General features: G+C 38.7%; 1 protein-coding gene across 3 annotated transcripts in view; it reads right to left on the bottom strand.

Annotated features, from left to right (window-relative positions):
• Positions 1 to 1,134: 1,134 nt before the first annotated feature.
• Positions 1,135 to 22,182, bottom strand: part of GTDC1 (glycosyltransferase like domain containing 1) — a 261,261-nt gene continuing 240,213 nt past the window's right edge. For all 3 annotated transcript variants that reach the window (XM_070946153.1, XM_070945985.1, XM_070946067.1), the window contains 3 exons: positions 17,870 to 17,940; positions 17,048 to 17,139; positions 1,135 to 2,391 (listed from right to left, as the gene is read on the bottom strand). In XM_070946153.1, coding sequence (XP_070802254.1) covers positions 2,308 to 2,391; positions 17,048 to 17,139; positions 17,870 to 17,940 — 247 coding nt within the window. In that variant the 3' untranslated portion in view covers positions 1,135 to 2,307. The remainder of the gene's footprint in view (positions 2,392 to 17,047; positions 17,140 to 17,869; positions 17,941 to 22,182) is intronic.

Here is a 22,182-nt window from a genome sequence, read left to right as displayed (position 1 = left end):
TTCTACTTCTAATTCTACTTTCTTTTGCAGCTAAGTGATCCACTGTTTCTTCAGTGTCTTTGCAGAGGGGATATTTGCTGTCTGCTGCTGTCTTTTCTACTACTACTACTACTATTATATTATATTATATTATATTATATTATTTTATTTATTTATTTATTTATTTATTTATTTATTTATTTATTTATTTATTTATTTATTTGATATGCAAGAAAATAACAAATTTGGCCCCTCTTCTCCTAAAGTATCTTCAGAATTACTTAAGTACTGAGACTGGAAGTATCCTGCATTCCAAACCTCAACTACCAGATGTTTAAAGCTGCATTCTGGGGCACTGCAGATCACATTGCTAAATTCCAACAGAAAAATGGAAAAAGCAAGAGAATTTCATCATATTTAATTTGGCCTGAAGGAGCACACCGAGGGTTGATACCATCCTCTTACTTATCTTAAGCAGAATGTGTTATGGAAAATGCTAGATGAAGATATAGAAATAAAAATTAATATTGCTGGGAGAAACTTAAACAACCTCAGACACTTTCCTGATGGGTAGATGGAATCTCACTGAAGGTGAAAGAACAACACCGATGATGTCGTTAAAGCTTAAATATTTTGGACACATAAGATAAAAAGGTAAGAGTCATTGGAGAAGGCAAGATACTTGGAAAATTAAAAAAAACAAACAAACGGAAAAAGAGGCAAACAGAAGATAAGGTACCTGGTTTGGTACAATAGCTCTAACAAGATGGATAATCCTTATAAACAGGTTACCATTACCATCCATAATCAAGGAATGCTCACAACTTTAACTTCAGTATATCTGATGCTTGTAACTTTTGTATTTAGCCACAGACTAAATGCAGGTCAGCAACTGAGGTTTAATGTAGAAATGAAGTACAGGTAGTCCTCAACCTGGAACCATTTGATTAGTACCCGTTTAATGGCACTGAAGTGACTTATAACCATTTTTCACACTTAGGACTGTTGTAGCATTCCCTGTGGTCAGGCGATCAAAATTTGGATGCTTTGTAACTGGCCTGTTTTTAGGATGGTTGCAGTCATGTAATCACCTTTTGTAAACATCTGAAATATATTGATAAATATATGTATGTATAACTGGAATATGCTAAATAAAAACTTAAAGGGGGACTTTATTAAAAATAAGATGTAGCACATTTGAAATTTTGGAGCCTCTAACATCAACAAATGCAGTTGCTCTATCATTGTTAGACATACAATCAATCTATAATGAAAAGCTCCCACTTGCAAGTTGGAGTATCAATTTCTCATTCCCATCCCCTCTACTTAATAACAAAACAGGCCATAACGGCGGGGGGGGGGGGGAGACGGGACACCCCACAAATATCTGCATTTTGCCCCCATGGAACAATTCTGATGTCTGCCTGTTCACCGGCCTTGAGAGAAATAAAACTAGTCTCCAACCTTTCGTTTCATTGGATAGATGGCACCATATAGCATATTTCCCATGCTAGTTTGAATTACAGCTGTTTATCTTGCCGCTTTCTTTAAGATTAATTAAATGCAAATGCAACTCTGGGAATCATGGATCACCTGCCAGACCCCCTTATTAATACCTTCACTTAAAAGCCCCAGTGCCATGGAGTCATTAATTTGCAAAAGGAGGAAGTGGGGAGGGGAAGAAGAGGAGGAAGAGATAGTGGGAAGAAGTGCAAAAAAGCAACCTCCGCCTCTCCATAATTCCTAGAGATCTACCCAATTAGACAGGGTGGGTGGGTTGGAGAGGGAGCAGCGGTCCTCCTTCGAGACCCTGTGGCCCTTGGAGGACACAGTGAGGCTGCAAGGATAACCTGGCAGTCTAGGTAGAAAGCTGGCCGAGCAGCAAATGTTTGAAGTTGCAATCTTGGCTGCCATCACGTCGGCCAAGGGAAAGCACGCAGGCTCCGTGTCATCCAGTACAAAGGATACAAACAAATTCCACCGGAAATTCAATGTGGCACCACATATGGGATACATGAGCATAGTTATACAACAGGCCACATTTATTTTTTCAGTCTCCTGCCTGTGATGCCGAGGACATGTGTAACCATCGTAACGTCTCCGGGAATCTGCATTTAATTTGAGCTGGAGTGGTGGCAGGGATCGGAGATCTGAAGCCGCCACAGGTTTGTGGCAGATGGCTCTGTGTCAGCTATGACAAGCAGCCAGGCTGAGCTTCCTCTGCCTCTTTTCCTCTTTCGCTCTGATCAGGTAAATATGGACACACACATACTGGAAAGTTCTCCCCGTTTTGCTTTCGGCTGCAAGTTTGTGACTTCGCCCCATCTGTCACAAATCTTCCCTGGGTTCTGTTGTGAGGAGAGACCTGAATTTACCATGGAGCGCTGCCCAAGAAAACTGAGATGTTTCACCCTGTGAGAACAAAGAGACAGAGAGAGAGAGAGAGAGAGGAGACCGAAAAATAAAAGAGGGTTTTTGTTTTTTGCACTGTCAAATATTTGATTAATACATAGATACACAGTTATGTCCAATTCAGAAATTCTCCCTTAAAATCACATGGGTAGTATAAATACCAGCATAATACCAATGTAAATAAAATAAAATCCTGCCCTCCAGTTAGATCAAGCTATAGGGACTCGGTCCCAAGTCAATGTAACTTTTGCAAAGTAATAGGAGAGGCTTTTGTTGCTTAACTGTTGTGAGACTGGACTGTTGCTCTTTGTAGACTTCACCTGAAATCAGGAAAGCTTTGGAGAACAAGTCAGATTATTTCATTTTGTACCTTCTCTCCTTTTCCTCCTTCGTCCGTATGCAAAAAAATTCCCTGCCCTTTGGAGATTTAGCACAACTTTATTTGGACTCACAAATGTAAATTATTAATAGTTAATAGAGGATTGAAAGCAGGATCAAACAGACAGAAAAAATATGTTCTACAGAGAGAGAGAGAGGGAGCAGAAGAGAGGGAGGGGGAGAGAGAGAGAGAGAGAGAGAGAGGTTTGCATTGGATCCCAGAGCAGAAGGAACACATTTTACTGGTGTTTGTTCATTGATCTATATTGGCAATCACCTTTCCCATTAAAAAAAACAAAACCCTGTAAATGTTTATCACCCATTCTATCAATTTCATTTACTCTTCCAGTACACCCTCATTTTAGCAACGGCAGACGTCTCTGGTTTTATTTTGTTATAATACACAGATCATTAGGATACAGAAGCACCTACATTAATGCTTTACTATTCATTAAGAGTAATAAATGTTGATTTGGAAACATTATATTAACTGATCTTTACAAACAGGTAAGTCTCCCTGTTAGATAAGAACTGATTGCATAAAAGCAACATAATAATTTTGCTGGGTAGGCCAAGGGCCAGACGGGATCGCTTATGGGAAAAGGGGAATAAAATCTTCTAGCATCCCTTTTCTTTGTTTAAAAGAAACTGAAGAGGATTAATCCTCCTCCCACATTCTGGTACCTGAATTCAAATCATTCTCTTCCTCAATCTGTTGGGACTATTATGGAAGACAGAGAAAGATAGAGAAGTAGTCATTTGGAATGTCTTTCCTTCTCTATAACTAACAGCAAATTGAATAAAGATGGGGTGGGCATAGCTGTAGACTAAAGGATTAAACCCTTTCCCTCAATTTCCTGGTCCAAATATAAACCACCATTTCCCCTTACCAGCCTTTTATGCAAAGGGGAAAAGCAGGCAGTACTGCAATCCATATCTCCCTACTCCCATGTAATTTAGGCCAAAGCAAGGAAACCTATGCTAAGATGAATAGTCTTTAATTCTGATCTGTGATTCAGTTTACCTGCTCCCTGCATACATTTATTGTTGACTTGATTATAGACTGATCTGAGAAGATGGCAGGGAACAAGATAAACTGATGGTTACATGAGATGGGGGAGGGGCAGAGGTCAAGAATCCCTGGCACCCTCAGATATGACAAGCAAAACTCTAATCTGAAATCTTGGAGCGCTGCTCGTTACTCTTGATGGACCAATGTCAGTACAAAAGAGCCTATGTCCTTATGAGTTTTGACCTGTGTAATGGATTTCTTCAAAAGTTGGCATGTCTTCTCCTTGCCCTGCATTTTTTTTCCAGAATTGTCTTGAAGGTAATTATCTACAATTCTTTCTTTATCCTCCTTATCTTCTCAATTCCCCTTTGCTTCACCATCAATGTTAACTCTCAGGGATTCCTTGTTCTTTCTTTTTGCTTTTTTAAGTCCTCTTCTCTGGTATGTAATTCATTCCTTTCTGTGTTTTCTTTTTAAAACTACCTGCGTCTATAATCTTGATCCTGTGTAAAGATAAAATCTTTCGGATAATGTTGCCCATTTCCTAGCAAGAAGGTTAATGCTTCTGATTCATCAGATGCTATGCACATCTGTACAAAATTTATCATCTTCAGTGCCCACACCATCATTTGTAGGATAAATCTACAATCATGGGATGATTCCCTGTACTTCTTTCCCCTACTCTAAGCTGAAAATGGCAGAAGGATTATTTCTCAACTGAAGTTTCAGCAATATTTGGGTGCATCATAAACAGAAAGATACAGATGTTCAGGGAACAGGTTTTCTCATAATCCTATTTACGGAATGCTCTCCCAGAGGATTTCACCTGTGTCCTTCCCATTGTTCCTCCTATTCTATGCAGAGGTCTTTTTATGCTGACGCAGTGACTCAGTGGCTAAAATGCTGAGCTTGTCGATCGAAAGGTCGGCAGTTCAGCGGTTTGAATCAATAGTGCCGCATAATGGGGTGAGCTCCCGTTACTTGTCCCAGCTTCTGCCAACCTAGCAGTTCGAAAGCACGTAAAAAATGCAAGCAGAAAAATAGGGACCACCTTTGGTGGGAAGGTAACAGCGTTCCGTGTGCCTTCGGCATTTAGTCATGCTGGCCACATAAACACAGAGACGTCTTCTGACTCTCTGGCTTTGAAACGGAGATGAGCACTGCCCCCTAGAGTCAGAAACGACTAGCACATATGTGCGTGGGGAACCTTTACCTTTAATTCCATTGGTTGCTTCAGTTTTTATTTTTTATTTATTTGTTACGAGTTTTGCCGCCTATCTCGTATCCAATAGCTCTGGGCATTAAAAAACATTAAAATCATCAATTATAAAATAACACATCAGATAAAATTATTAACACAAGATGGCAAAGGAGGGAGCTGGACACATAGGTGGGGGGATGGGATTAGCTTTTAATTAGTTAACCACCTCGACTACGAAGCTCCTCCTTTGGATCCTCAAACCATCTGGTCTTAAGGCTCTTATGAAAAGTTAGGAGGGTGGAAGCCAATCTCCCCTCAGGGAGTAAAATATTTCAAAGGACAGGAGCCATGGCAGAAAAGGCTCTTCTCATGGATTTGGCCAGCCAAAATTCCTTGATTGATCAATCCCTGGTGGCTCAGCAGACTGATAGCATTGTGATTAACACCAGCTGTCTGCAATTACTGTAAGTTCGAATCTCACCAAGCTCAAGGTTGACTCAGCCTTCCATCCTTTCTAAGGTAGGTAAATTGAGGACCAAGTTTGTGGGGGCAATAAGCTGACTTTGTATAAATATACAAAAGTATGAAGGCTATTGCTTAACGCATTGTAAGCCGCCCTGAGTCTCCGGAGAAGGGCGGCATATAAATCAAATTAAAAAGAAAAAAAAAAATCCCATCAGTGTGAGATGGTTCCTCAAGTAGTTATTATTCCTGTCGTAATAAGTTACTTGTAATGTTTATTATTATTTATAATATACATTATTTCTTTTGTATATGTGTATTCTTTTTGTTGTTGTAAATTGTCCTGGTGCTACAGTTGAAAAGTAGCACAAAAATAAGAAATAGATAAAACTTTCGCCACATATTGCAAAATCAATAACAAGAAAGGACAAATCTGTAATGGTTCTATTAGTAAATTATCACAACAGCCTCTTCCTTCTATTAGTAAAATATGACCACTACCTTCTCCCTTTATTCTTCTCTCCCTCACTTGCTCCATTTTTAAGGTCTTAGTTACAGGAAATCCCATTTATGGGCCTGGTGGACCACCTCAAGATGAATGTAAGATAAGTAACTCTGAAAAAAAAAAAAAAAAAAAAGGCCGGGAATTTGTATTGGTGTCTAGGAAGCAGTAACCAGTTAATGACAGGGTTGTGTAAAGTCAGTTCTAAGGCAAAGGAAAAAAGTTACTATTAATAATGTTACCTGTCTTTTGTGACAAATGATGACATGAGTATCATCCACTGTTTTACTTTCAACCTCTAACCACCTACTCCCTGTTGCAAAATGGAATATTCCCGTTCTGGCAACCCAGAAATCTAGGGGTGGGGGTGGGGGATGTGGGGATGGGAAGGCATGAAATTAAAAACCTTGCTTGCTACTGAATTAAACAATAGGAAAGAGGTCACCCGTGCCTTCTGCAGTCTCCTGTTAATGTCTTTTCTGCAAAATTAAATGATTCTCTCTTGTAAAAAAAAAAAACTATTTTATATCTCTCTCCCCATCCTGACATGTTCCAGGGACTCAAAAGATTCCACTCTTACCCTATTCCCCTATGTGCTCTGATGCCCTTTCTCCAATGTTTCTAACTCATCAGCCCATTTTAATTCCCTCCCTAAAGGATGCTGGAAGCTTGTACTCCCCATATAGTTTTGAAATAGAAAGTTTGATGCCCTTGCTTTTATACTGAAGGTTCTGCTACTCACTATGGCAGCATTACTTCCTACTGTACCTTGGAGTGTAACTTAATGCTCAGCTAAACCTTCTCTTTGGGCTAAAGTCGGAGTATCCCAAAGGAGCTGAAAATAACATGGTGAAAGGCAAACGAAAGACTGCACAAATACAACCAATCCAACTCTTTGACTGGTTACTTCAAGGAATATCCTGAGTTATCAAACACGGACATGCAGTCTTTTAAGTCTTTAACAGACCTGGCTAACTGCGTTTTGCAAACCCAGTCTGTATTTCTCACACCTGCAGTTAAAATTGAAAATGAAATGCCAAGGTGGTACAATCCAAATTTCCCCTTTCTTGGCTGTGATGCTTTAAGTAGCTCTTTCACAGGACTAAAAGGAGCAAAGGTTTCATCTGAAAGCAGTCTGCCTTCCAGTTCTGCTCCAAGGACCGAAGGTTCATTTCTGCTTCTCCACCCCATCTCAAACTCTGACATCTTTTCCATCTTTTCCTGCTCTGGGCTCTGCCTTGTTTTCCTTTTACTAATATTTTCATTACTATTTGGGGTGAAGGTTGGTCTCAGGCTGGTGGTGAAGGAGAAAATGGAGAGAGGGAGAGAGAGAGAGAAATAGAAAGAGGAAGAGAGAAAGAATCTGGAGTATTTTAGTAACAGGATCAACTGTTTGCATCAGGATGCAGGTTCAGGTGCTTCTATTCTGGGCTACACATTTCTTGCTATGTCTTTTAAATAATCTGCTTTTTCAAGCACAGCCCTAAGAAACAGGATGCATCCAACTGCATCTAAGTAGATCCAGGTTTGGCCTGCGTTTGGTTGGTGACCACTGTTTAGTTCAGGGATGAAAGTTAAGCAAGATATCAGAAATAGACATTAGCCACAGTTACCTATAACCTCCTGTTATATCAAGCAACCAAAGGATAAATCTCACTAGGAAGCAGGCAGCTTCCTAGTTTAATTGCCTATCTTTTTAAGCAAAACAAATAGGGGAAGCAAATGGGAGTTTGGCAAGGAAATTAGAAGAGCCGTACTGAATCAAGTGCCAAGGAAGGTGAGAGACTGCTGGCTGTCTGCTGCTGGTGACTGGCTCCTAATTGCTGCTGATCGTTGCCTTGAAGGTTGACTTCTGAATGACTGTCTCAATCTCTGATTGGAGAACATTGTTCTTGCTTTCCTAGGCGATGCAACTCAAAGGATCATATAAGCCAGAATTCAATTCCCAGAGAGCATGAAGACTTGTTTTTCCTCCTTTCCTTCCTTTCCTTCCCCTCCCCTCTTCTTATCCTATTTTCCTTTTCATGAAGAAAAGAGCAGCAGCTTCTTGCAAGAGATCTTGCAAGGAGGAAGATTTGCAAGGAAATTTGGATACGGGAGTGGGTAAGGAAGGTTGCAAACTAGGTGGGCAGTGAGGGAAGCATTATTCCAAGAAAGTGTGTGTGTGTGTGTGTGTGTGTGTGTGTGTGTGTGTGTGTGTGTGTGTGTGGATGTATGTGTTTGTCTTCCTGCCTTAGGCAGATTCAAATGATACCTGCAAGTTTTCTTCTTGGGGGAGAAAAGGAAGGGACCGGAGGAAAGCGTTGTACCACTGAAATGCACCAGAAAAGACGAGAGAGTTGAAATTCTCCAGGAGGGGCAAAGAAGTGAACTCCAAAGAATGGGAGGGGGAGGGAGAAAGGGGGTGAAAGAGGCAAAGATGTGGAAAAAATGTGACCCAAAGAAGCTAAAAGAACAGAAGCCACTTAATGCCAGTAGAACTCCAGAAATGACCCCACAGTCTCTTTCGAGTGGATGACCAATTGCCACTTGAGCATAACAATTTGCCCATTTCCTATGGATATCTTGATACTCTTTTAGTGACTCATGATGATTTTTTATATAATCAACATCCAGCACATCCAATAGTTTTCTCACAACTATTTTGGCCTGGGGTAGCAATCATATCCCAACACTCACTTGTACTGGAGTCCAATAGATCTTGTTGCTAGAAGAAAAGGAGGTCTCAGCTCTAGTGATTTCATGGATGTCGCCATATAGTTTTCTTGGTACGATATAGTCTTAATACTGCTTTTTTTTCTAAGATAGGCTTTCATCTTTTCTCTCCAACCTACAACCTTAGAGTTTCCCTCTATCCAAGGCCTAACCAAATCTAATTCTACTTTGTTTTTCCAAATCTGCCAATAATTGCTAGGAGCTGTTTTGTTTGCTGCTTAGGATGATTGACTAATATAAAGAAGATGAGATTACAAATGAGAAACCACAAAGAGATGCCTGCCTGCCTGCCTATCATCTATAGCATTGGGAAACATTCTTGAATGCCAAAACTTACAGAGAGTAAAACTAACTCAAAAGGCAACAAATGCCATGTTTAATCCTGTTCTGTTCTGATTACCCAGAAATGTTTGTAGGATAAAGTTTGTATGGACTATTGCCAAGAGAAATGAATCCAAATATAGGTATAATTTTATAGCTTTTACTAACTATAATGAACAAAAGGTATTAAAATAGATGCTTTTAGAAGAAACTATGTGACTTGTTGATTTCACTGCCGCTAAACTAGGGACCATGGCTGGGGCTGTGTCTTCCCAATAGACACCAAGAACGGAGTAAGTCTCAGATTCACTTTGTATGGAACAATACACCCAGGGCTTAGCCATAACATGTTGCTGTGCCATATTGTTTACATTGATTACCTTTTTGTAGCAAGCATAATTCTGTCTCTCTTTTGCCTCTAACTTTTTAACTTGGCACAGGAGCTGCATATAATTGACAATGCAATAATATCACTAGTTTACACTATGTTATTAATAGGCTCACAGCAAAACACAAAGAAAGAAAGAAAACAGCTGACTGCCCCAGCCCGTATTTTCTACATTGGGCTGAAATTAGTGACTAAACTGTATATACGGTACAAAGTGAAACACTCCCATTTGCTTTTCAGGTTTTTGCATTTCACTGAAACTCCAGCCAATTCTCGTAGAAAAAGAAAGAGCTGTGCCCACAGCTGCAGGATGGTCTTTCTCCGGTTTCAGCCAAACCTATGGCAAGACTAAGTCCCGGTTTCACTGGTTTGGACTTGCACTTAAAACAACAATTAGGAAAAGAGTTAAACATTGCAGCTAGACTTATAAGCTTTTTGTAAAATGTATAAAGCATTTAAGAAGCAAATGTGGCTGTCTGAAGAACATTTGCACGTGGGAAAATATGGGTACCTTATTTAATTTATGCAATTTTCTACTGTCTCTGTCCAGATGAACTGTACGTGGGGTACAGACATTTACAATACAATAACGATAATAAAGAAGTTATATGTTAGAATAGTAACATAGATGTCATAAGTTCTTGATGTATACTATTTAAGCCTTCTGGAACAGTGAGGTTTTTACTAACCTCTGGAAGGCCAGGATAGCGAGGGGCAACTTCGCCTTGGGGGACAAACTGTTCCATAAGAGGGGACGCCCCATAAGAACCACATTTTGGGTCCTTCCATCATACCTTAGCAGCAGCTCTCATTTATATGAAAAATAAGTGACCCCTATCTGGGTCAGAAAAAGTACAACATCAATAGATTGAACTTGGGTAAGGAATACTGGGGGAGACAGAAAACTAAACCTGAAAAGCAAAGAATAATATTTTTGCTTTGAAGAAAATAGTGTTTCTTGTTTATAGCAACAGGTTCGAATCTCGCCAGGCTCAAGGTTAACTCAGCCTTCCATCCTTTCTAAAGTAGGTAAATTGAGGACCCAGTTGTGGGGGCAATAAGCTGACTTTGTATAAATATAAAAAAGGATGAAGGCTATTGCTTAACGCATTGTAAGCCGCCCTGAGTCTCCGGAGAAGGGCGGCATATAAATCAAATTAAAACAAACAAACAAACAAACAAAAAACAGTAAGATCTACAACATACAGTTGGAAGAATAGATATCTAGGAAACAGATCAATGGGTTCCGGAAGGATGCAGGATAGATGGGAAATTATATTTTAAACACGGGATCTTTTAAGATAAAGAACAAGTTCTATTATTTCGGTTCATATTTTTATCTCGGCCTTCAGCAGATTACTATGAAGCAATGTTTGGCAAACCCATGAGATAGGCAGATGGACTTCATTGTACTTTGCCTCCACATTTGCAAAAAGCCCAGAGTCAAAAGAGTTTTCTGTTGGAGATGAAGAATATGGTAGCACCTCCCTTTCTGCTTAACTTACAGCTCATCCGGCAGCTGTTTCTTTTGTTAAATTTCTTGGGAATGGGACACTTTCTTCCCCATCTTGGCAGAGTGCAGGTTGGAAGGCCAATTGCCTGTCTTCCAACAAATGGCATGGGTAGGGATAGCTATCCTTATATCTCATCAGGCTTCTCTCACCTTAGAACAGGCTTCTTCCAATCATGGCAACTTTAAGACTTGCGGACTTCAACTCCCAGAATTCCTGCTGACTGAGGAATTCTGGGAATTGAAGTCCATGGCATAGGGCCTAGCTATCTTCGAGACCGCCTGCTGCCACCGACGACCTCCCATCGACCCATGTGCTCCCACAGAGAGGGCCTCCTTGGGGTGCCATCAGCCAAACAGTGCAGGCTGGTGACCCCCAGGGGGAGGGCCTTCTCTGTGGGGGCACCTACCCTCTGGAATCAGTTGCCCCCAGAGATAAGGAGAATCCATGACCTCAGTGCCTTCCGCCATGCCCTTAAAACCTTCTTTTTCCAGCAAGCCGGGCTGGCCTAATTTTTTAAGTGTTTTAATTGTTTTGTTTATCGTTTTTAATTAATGGGGCCAAATTTATATATATATATATTAACTGTATTTTAATATTTGTATTTGATGTTTTTATTTGGCTGTTCACCGCCCTGAGTCCTCAGGAAGAAGGGCGGTATACAAATTCAAAATAAAATAAAAATAAAAATAAAATAAAAAATAAGTCCTACACAGTTGCCAAGTTTGGAGAACTCTGCATTAAAAGATTTCCTCAGTTCTGTCTAATGGTAGGTCCAGTTCCATCCATAAATGTGGGATTTCATTCCCTTGGAGGCAGAACCACAGAGGTCCATGTAGTTGCCATGTAGGGATTCCCAGAATTAGATTAGGAAGAATTTGCATCCATCAGGTGTAATGAGCATACATTTATCCAAGTATGTGGAGATCATGCCAGGTAATACTGCCTGGATATAATTTAGCAAGGAGCCAATGTAGCCAATTAAGCATTTTACTCACTGGAACTTGTATAAAAGGCATCTCTCTTTCTCTCTCTCTCTTTTAGAAATCATACTCATTAATACTCTCCAGCCCACAATGAAATGGAAATATTCCCTGGAACCCAAAAGACCCTGCCCCCCCACCCCCCAAGTAAGCAAGCTGTCTGAAGCAAAACTGTCTAACTGCAGTTCCAGGAAGAACTAATGTCAAGGTAAACATTTAAGAATTCTTTTCCCCCTCTCTCTCTCTCTCTCTGAAGCCTCCATGTACAGCTATGCGATACTATTGACTCAAGAAGTAATGTTGAACACTGGAAGTGTTCAGTCAGCATTTTAAACTATTATGAGCTACCTTCTGAACCATTGCCAACTTAATAGACAATGAAAGATAATGAGCTTGAAATTGGGTGTTAAATTGCATTTTTGGTTCTCTCCTTTTTTTTTTCTCGAGGTTTAACCATTTCCTGCAGAAACAATATTCCCTGTTGATGTGCCCTCACATAAATGTCCACTCGTAGGTCACCCATAAAAACTGCATGTGTAAAGAACAAAATTATTTTCATTCACTCGCACAAATGTGGGGCACTGGGGGTGGGGAGACGAGGCATGGAAGAGTTATAAAAAAGTATCAAGGGGAGGAGTCAGAAATTCTTTTGGGGAAGGGAGGAGGCATATAATTGCGCCTTTATCCTAAACAGAATGCATATAAATTGTAGCCTGGTCGTATTATCAAGCATTTATTTATTAGCAGCAGAATCAACACTATTTCTGGGCCATCTAGGAATCAAGAAGGCAGATGTGACACTTCCACCCCCCACGCCCCCCAAAGAATATAAAGCAGCAAGACGTACTGTTGTAGGGAAAAGTATGGACTTCATGGACAGCACGGAAAAGCACTATCTATTAGGAACATTTTCACATGTCGTTTCCCCTAAACAACCTGCAACCCAACCTCCAAAGCCTCATCTCAAAAAACCCTCAAGACCCTGATGTTCCAACAGGCGGGGCTAAACATACGAACATGTGAATGATTTTTTAAATGTTATCTAATTCTGGGTTTTATTTAATTGACCAAACTAAGTAATAATTTTAATTAGCAATTTTATGATGTTTGTGCGTCTATATTTTTCTTGACTGTACACCGCCTTGAGTCTTACGGGAGAAAGGCGGTATAGAAATATAATAAATAAATAAATAAATAAATAAATAAATAAATAAATAAATAAATAAATAAATAAATAAATAAATAAATAAACAAACTGTGATCCCAAACCTCCTTGCAAAATTGCTGCTGAATTATACTTTTTATTTTTTTTAACGTGACAAAAAGGAAACAAAAATATGAAATACATTAAGAGAGATCATATTCGCTGCAAATTAATTTCAGATTAAGGTCAAACTGCCAAGTGAGGTCCTCGTCTACAAAACGGGGCATATTAAAACCCCATTACAGGGAGTCCTTGATTTGCAACCTGTTAGTTTCGTGACTCTTTGAAGTTACAACAGTGCTGAAAAAAAAAAAAAAACCACCTTAGGACCAATCCTTTGCACTTAGGACTCTCACAGCATTTCCACGGTCACATGATCAAATTTTGGGCATTTAGCAACTGGCAGGTATTTACAACTGCTGCCCTGTCCCAGAGTCATGTGATAGTCATTTGTGACCTTCCCAGTGGCTTCCGATAAGCAAAGTCAAGGGGGAAGCTAGATTTGCTTAACAAGTATGTGAATCACTTAACAGCTGCATTGATTTAGTTAACAACCGGGGACAAAAAGATCATAAAATCAGGCGCGAATCACTTCAGAACCACCTTGCTTAGCAATGGAAATTCTGATCTCAGTTGTGATTGTAAATTGAGGATTACCTGTACTGATATGGCTTGGCCCTCTGCTACAGTTTCCAAGAGAAGCTAACAGAAAGCACACTTATGGGACAGAATGTTATGTACCAATGAAGTAGAATATTTGTAGCTCAGGGTTGAAATGAGGGGTCCTTGGTAATCTCTGATCTTGCTTGTTTTCTTGCAAACGTTTCATTACCCTGACTAGGTAACATCATCAGTGCTAGTAAGGAGCGCAGTTTGCTGTCAGTTTATATTCTGAATGCAAAGTGACATAAAGAATGTAAACTGACAGCAAAGAACACTCCTTACTAGCACTGATGGTGTTACTTAGTTAGGGTAATGAAATTTCTGCAAGAAAACAAGTAAGCTCAGAGAGCATCAGGGACCCCACAGAGTGTTATGTTTCTGAATCATACTGATAAGGAATGAACACTACAAAAACTAGAGCAATGATGCACGTACCGAGATAGTATAAGAATACAGGGGCTGGGAATTGAAATTAGATTAAATAAGCCCCCCCCCTCCCCAAACAATAGTTTAGTGATCATTTGCAGTTATGATGCAGAAGAAAAAGTTAACATTATGACCAATTCCCATGTTTATAACCTTCACAAAGCACAGGAAAGCTGAAGTAAGATCATAAGTTCCCCCGAGTTATTTTGCAGGGCAGATAGGCACGATAGATAGATAGATAGATAGATAGATAGATAGATAGATAGATAGATAGATAGATAGATAAATAGATAGATAGATAGATAGATAGATAGATAGATAGATAGATAGATAGATAGATAGATAGATAGATAGATAGATAGATGGTATTCAGCCGGTTCTATCTGGTTAGGGCGAACCGGTATGGACGACTGCGGGATGCCCTGCCCACCTGTGCGTATGTCATGACATCCCATTTTTCCACGTTTTTGAGACTGCACATGCGCAGAAGGTCTTTTGCGAAGCGCACATTTGCGAACTGGTAGGGAATACCAGTTCGCAATGAATGAATACCACTCCTGGATAGGTAGGTAGGTAGGTAGGTACCCTGTTTCCCCCAAAATAAGACATCCCCTAATAATAAGCCCAATCGGGCTTTTGAGTGCATGGCAATAAGGCCAAGCGCTTATTTCAGGGTTCAAAAAAAATATAAGACAGGATCTTATTTTCAGGGAAACACGATAGGTAGGTAGATAGATAGATAGATAGACAGATAAACAAACAAACAAATAAATAAGCAAGCATTCATGCAAGCAAGCAAGCACAGCTGTGGTTTCACTTAGTGACCACTTCATTATTGACTGAGTTGTCAATCCCAAATGTTGCTAAACAAGGACTACCTATAATGCAAACACCCACAATTTTCAACATTATTTGATACAGCAGAACTATACATTGTAGCAAAGGAAGAGGAAAATATTTTGGGTCAGTAGAAACTGCCGGAATTTGAGAGACTGTTATGGATGTACTTGTAAAATGGCTGTCACAGAAGGAACTGGCTGATTCTGGTAATGGCAACCTCATTGAGCAGCGCTCGTCAGAAATAGCCATTTGTCAAAAAGCAAGCTGGTGTCCTTGATCTCTGCCGTCTTGATTAGTCCCCACATTATTGCCACTTCAGCTAGAATCAACCAAGAAGTGCTTATGGACACCTTTATAAACAAACATGGCTGTTCATTTCTTTTTAGAGTTTTTTTTTTTTTTAAAGGAGAGTTGGGATATGAGAAATGTGCCTGAGTAAGTACTCAGGGCATCCTGTTGCATCTCCTACCACGATGTTCCAAAAACAGGAAGACCTGCACCTTTGCCTCCTCTTTTTATTCATTCTGGAAATCTAAAAACATCAAATGTGGGACTTGCAGATTTCATGCATGAGCATTGTAGAATAGTTTGGACATCTTTTTGGACATTATCTTTTTTCTTTTAGTAAGCTTCCTAGAGTAGTGCTACGGCAAGATAGGTGGCAAATAAATTTAACAAATCATCATCATCATCATCATCATCATCATCATCATCATCATGAAATATTGTGACCTGGCCATCGAAACTACATGACTATGGATGAAACATGTAACAGTGATATACATTGTTATCGGGGCACTTGGTACCATGTCCAAGAATTTTATAATATACATCAACAAATTGCAGCTTCCTGCAATAACACCAGCGGAACTGCAAAAAACTGCACTACTTGGAACATCGTACATCTTAAGAAGGTACTTGGTTGATACCTAGGACGCTGGCAGCAACCCGTATCAACCATTAGCACCAGTCAATGGTATTTGTGATTCATTTTTGAATGTTCAGTTGACTGAGTTTCATGTTTAATGAATAAAAGAAATAATATTTTAGCATATTCTGCATTACTTGCTGCATTACTCACTGGTACAGGAGGATAAAAACATGAAGAGGAACAGGATTTCTCCTTTTCTGAACTTAGCCTAAAAATGCCATTAAAAGGCAAAGAACCAAACTGGACTCATTTACAGAGGTTTGGGTGAGGCAGAACTTGTATAAAGAGCCAGTTTGGTTCAGTGAGTAAGGCACCAATCTGGAGACTGGGAATTCAAGTTCTGTCTTGACCATGAAAGCCAGCTGGGTGACCTTGGGCCAGTGACTCTCTCAGCCCAATTCACATTTACAGGATTATTGTTCTGGGGAAAATAAGAGGAAGAAGGTGTGCTGGATATGGTTGCTGCCTTGAGTTGCTTATCAGAATAACAAAGGTGGGATACAAATAAATAAATAAAAATATATGTAAATATACATGTGTGTATAGTTACGTATGTATGTATGCATGTATGTCTGTCTGTCCATATGGATGGACAGACAGATAGACAGATCGCCACAATGCAGTGCATTAGACATGCTCTGAAATGATCAAAACAAGTTAAAGCAGAGGGAGAAATATACCTGGGCCATCATCTGATAGGACAAAGTAAGCTCCTCTTATTAACATAATTGTAGGATCTCTCTCCCCCTCTCTTACTTTCCTTTTAAACTAATGGATTAAATTAATCCAGGTTCATTTTTATAAGCCTCTTGGGTCCATGTGTGGCGGACAGTCACTTTAGAAAACAATAAATTAAAAAAGAAGACAAAGTGTATAGCATATACTAAGTGCACATATTTCATAAGACCTTGGGTTAATACAAGTGGCATCCAGTGTAATTAATCCTTGTTAGTATAACAACTAATATCCCTCCATAGCATGTTTCCTTTAAACAGTAGGATGTTAATTAAATGTTTCTTGTTTTTTTTCTCTCCTTGTTTTGGAAGGAGGGTTGGGTGTGGGTTCTGTTTTTTTCCACTAAGCCAAAGACAGCATCATGTTGCTATAAGGAATAAATACCTTATAGAGATGTTTCCTTACAATCTCTGGTCTCTTGCAGAAATTCTGAAGCCTTTTAATAAGCTGTTCAGGTGTAGAATACAGATATTCAGCTGCAGGAAAAACAGATACATTTTTAATGAAACAAAAACCTCAAAGCACACACTCGATATTAGTCACTTTACTAATTAAAAATGCATATTGCTCTGTGCCGCCTCGTGTTTTACATTATTTAAGCATGATTTTATAAGGTTACCTCAGCTCACAAGGATGTTTAATGCTAAATAAGGCTATGTAGTTGTGCTGTTTAGACATCTCCTTTGGGTGATTAAAATACATTATATTAATGTAACACAATGCATATATGAGACATTTAGTGATGAGATTTTTTTTTTCAAAGAATTGGTACTACATTAGTGTTACCCCATTGTAGGACTACTATTAAGTACTAAATTGTTTTAAAAAAAATTGGTATGATTTTTCAGGCCTATTTTCCGCCCCCCTCTGAATATTATTAAAAGGAAAAAAAATCTGCAAGCTATCATAGACAAAGCGACCTTTTTAATAAAATCTATCATTATAGGCTGTGTATACTAACAATGAAGAATGCTATTTCAAAACTAGCTTTTGTGTTATCTTGAAAGAACAGATGGTAAATATAAACTTCGTCTAATGTATTAAAACACATTAAAAAATTCCTTAGCGCTAACATGGTAGCTTGCCAAGTAAACAATTGCTCTTGCTTAAGTTTATACTCAAACTTTGTATTTTCAAATTAATTATAAATTAAAATACCTCTCCCTAAAAAAAAGGGGGGGAATAAATGTATAGATAGGACACTACCTGGAAATATTTCTGGATAGACCAAAGCATTCGGACAGAGGGGGTAACAGCCACAGTGCACTGCTTCTATCCTAAAACGGAGGAATGCAGATTGTGTATTATTATTGCATTACTGAGTCCCAAAGAGTATTTTTGGCGAGTAGCACAGAAGTTGGATTGCAACAATCATATTCCCTCAGCATCAGTATAATCTCTTTACATGCCAAAGTTGCTCTTTTTCTTAAAAAAAAAAAAATATTGATCATATAAATTGCATATAATGGAACAGCAAGCGTATGTTTTGTTAGCTAAATAAATCAAGGCATAGCTTTTTCTTTAAATGGCTCCATACATTTTTTTTTTTAAATATAATCAGTAGACAGACACAGGATATGGATATGGGCAGTTCTTCTTTATGGAAACTGGGGAACAGTGAGGAACCTGTAATACGCTTCCTCTCCTTTTCAAGCATACTGTCAAAAACAAGCAGCATTGACCCAATGTATCACAGACTAGTTCAGTACCTGATGTTTCTCTAGGATCAATAAGCCTTCATTGTGATGAACATCGCAACTACATTCTCATGTGAAGGCACTGGGTCAGGGTCTAGGACAACTCACCACAACCAACTCATCCCGACCAACTCGCTACAGGACAATTTGCCACGGCCAACTCGCAGAGGGACAACTTTCCGTGAGATAAAAGTTACAAAATCTCAAAGAAATGGTGAAATAGATTAAAGAAAGGATGCAAAAGGAAAGACAAAATGAAATGTGAATGACCAAAATTAAAATAATTTTAAAATGATTTTAAATAATTAAATAAAATTGTTAAATTGTCTTGTGGCGAGTTGTCCCAAGGTGGATTGGCTGTGGCGAATTGGCCATGGCAAGTTGGCCATGGCAATTTAGCAATGATGAGTTGGCCGTGGCAAGTTAGCCATGGCGAGTTGTCCCATTCTCCTGGGTAAAAGCCCAATGAGGGAAAGATCTAGACTTACCAGCATAAATAAGTATGAGGAATTGTTCCCTGACTCAACACTATTTGGGCTGGATACCATTTGAATATTGGAACACAGAAGATGTTTCAAACTTTAAAAGGTGATTTCAAAATTACATGTATCTGTACAAAATTAATGTGATTACAAACCCCCTTTGACCATAAAAACATTTGTGGGCTTCCCCATCACCCCCCACAACCATTCCTTCTTCCTTTTAAAACAGATACACATTTTGCATGTACATTAATTTAGCTGACTTTACTTCTGCTTTTGAAATGGAACATCTATAGCTTAACTAAATTGTAAATAAAGACAGTTGCAAAGATTACAGTTTGTATCCAGCAGGTGTTAATTTAGCAGACTGAATGCTTTTTTGATCTAGTGGAGGGTTCCATCAGTGGTATAAGGAAGGGAGGACTTCACCCCTTTATAGCCCTATTTTGATCAGCATGAGAAGTAGGCAAATGCAGTAAGAATTAACATACATAAAAATATCCTTCTTTTGTTCCACTGATTTAAGTTTCCAGGAGATTAATAAACATTCCATCAGCAGAGTGGTATCAACTACATACAATCCTATAGCCTCAAATACAAGAAAGCAGCTAACAAAACTGATAGAGAATTCCATGAGATTATTTGGATTGTCATCCTTCCTCACATCTCCATGGTTGCTCATACTTTAACCTGTGTTACTCAATCATACATGTCAGAAATTGGGGGAGCTTGGTAGGATGTCCAGTCCAAAATCTATAAATATACCACTCAGACCGATATACCACTCCTTAGTGCTTTATAGCACTCTCTGAGTCGTTTACAATGTCAGCATTTTGCCCCCAACAATCTGGGTCCTCAGTTTACTGGCCTTAAAAAGATGGAAGGCTGAGTCAACCTTGAGCCGGTCAAGATCGAACTCCTGGCTGTAGGCAGAGTTAGCCTGCAATTTTGCATTCTAACCACTGCGCCTCCTGATATGGCATCTACTATATATAAGGGAATGTTTTATGAATACAAAATGTGATGAAGTATCTTTTTGGCCATTGATTAGTTTTCTTCAGAGAATTTAAAAGCATATTTTGTTAGCCACACAAAATTCAGTAGAGTTCAGATGATGAGATTATATAAGAAAAAAAATGTGTATTTTCTATTATTTCCTTTTCTAAAACAGAATAGCAGGCCAAGTTATAGTCACTGTCATCTTTAAAACACTGTAGCATCTTCTTTGTAAAGACTTTCTCTGTCTCACAAATTAATAAAACCAGGATCCAATATTTATGTAGTTTGACAGATAAAAGGTAGGACTTGGAATTAATCCTTTTATTTGAAAATGACCTTACATGTTGATGCAAAAATAAACAACTGCCAATATATTCCTGGAGGAGTTGGGGAAAACAGAACATGAAATGTAGTGTATAACACAAGTTTTCATTTAAAAAAGAAACAAGGAAAAAAGAACTCAGTTAAAAATGCTAGCTAAACTCAACAAAGAGTGATCTGCTATTAATCTTAGGATACATATGTAAGGAGAAATTGACCATTAGTTTACACATGTGAATGGGATCTAGAAGTTGGTCTATGGATTGTGGGAGATAGGCTGCCTATTAATGTTGGTTGCAATTTAGAAACAACCTAACATTTTTCTATAATAACCTTGTAGATGATAAGTTCAAACCATGGCAACCACACTTATCCTTTATTTTGATTCTTAATTCCAAGTATCTCTGATGAAACAACAGAGTCCCCATAACTCCATTGTTAAAATGACCTTTATATTCCAATTAACAAATCATCTGCTAAATCTATGAATCTTAATATTCAAATCTATTCCCTTCAATTCATACAATTTATCTGCAAATAGTTGTTGGGCGTCTGATTCTAAATATAATTAGCTGATAATTTTGCTTGGCTGAATTACTTTTCTGGAGGGCCCGCTAAGTCTCTCAGTTGCATTATCTAGCAATAATGAATCTGATAGGTGAAATTTTTTACTGTAATGAGGATGAGACACAGTTGTGACACCTGAGTCTAGTAATAACAGAAGACTGCTAATTATCGACAGCACTTTTTTATGTGATGCAGAGAGGGGAAAAAAAAACCCTTCTCATTATTAAAAAAAATAAAAAGTTACAATTATAAGTGACACCAGAGGAGAGTAAATAAAATGGAGTGATTAAAACATTGCTGCTTTAAGGGTGTTTTTAATTAAGTGGAAATGCTAATGTTGTCATACTTAGCAGATGGGATTAAAATTAGTTATTGTAAGTAACTCATATTTTGTGTTATGGTTTCTAAGGCATGTCTACAAGATCTAAGAAAGTGATACATTCCATAAGACTTTTTTTTAAATAAAAAATATCATTTTCTTTACAACCCATAATAATGAAAGTCTTGGGGAGGTGGGGGGCACGGTGGATAAGCTCTGCCAAAGATTTTACCATTGTGACTTAAATAGCTTGGAATGCAACCATAATGTCCTAGGCTGATACAATTACATTATTAGTCTGGCCTTCCCCCTTCCCATCACCCCGTTTTTGCTGATTGCTGCATTTTGTATTTCATTCACACTCAACAAAAATAGAAGTTTAGAGTTGGGCATGTGTCCAGCATTAAATGTAGTGTGCCATGAAGGTAGGGATGTGGACACTGAAAAGATGGCCACCCACTTAGGGGGATCTTCACAAATGGAGTAGAGGATGCATCGAGCAACTACAGATTTTTTTTCTCCCCCTCCACTTTTTTTTTTAAAAAAGAACCTTAATTGCACACTTTTTCCTACTTTATTTGTGTAAAATTTTCCATCTGCTACATCTAAAGATGTCTAAACTGTTAGAATCAGACCTGCATTCAGCTGCCAGCTGTGCACATTAAGGATTGCAAAACACTAAGTAAATGAGGCAGCATAAAGCTGACTAGTGCTGGTCCATCTGCCCAGTTCTAGGAAAGGCCCCCCAATACCTGGTGTCCTTTTTAAAGCAACACACTGTGGCTGTCGCCCGCTGCTGCCTGCTGCTTTTGGTAAGGAAAAGATTGGGGGGAAACTTCTCCCCCCCCCACTCCTGAAGAGCCTAGGCTTAGAATGCTAAATTTGCATTTGCTATCATGACTTCTGTCGGAATCTGCATATGATGAGTACAACTTAGTGCTTTTCATCTCCTTCAGATACTGTTTGAAGAAGTATTTAATGAATGAAAATTAACATCTATAATTCAGAGCCTTTCCTCTCAAGTTTCTAAACAATGTGTGATACATTTCAAATCATTGATTTCCAAATTATTCCTACCTTGTGAAAAACTTTATTCTTGTTTCCTTTTTTTTTTTTTTCGTGAAGAGCTGCTGC

Source organism: Pituophis catenifer, unplaced genomic scaffold (assembly GCF_029215685.1).
Source record: "Pituophis catenifer annectens isolate HBS135680 unplaced genomic scaffold, rPitCat1.0.hap2 SCAF_1, whole genome shotgun sequence".
Classification (NCBI taxonomy): domain Eukaryota; kingdom Metazoa; phylum Chordata; class Lepidosauria; order Squamata; family Colubridae; genus Pituophis; species Pituophis catenifer.
This window is presented reverse-complemented; position numbering and strand designations above follow the sequence as displayed.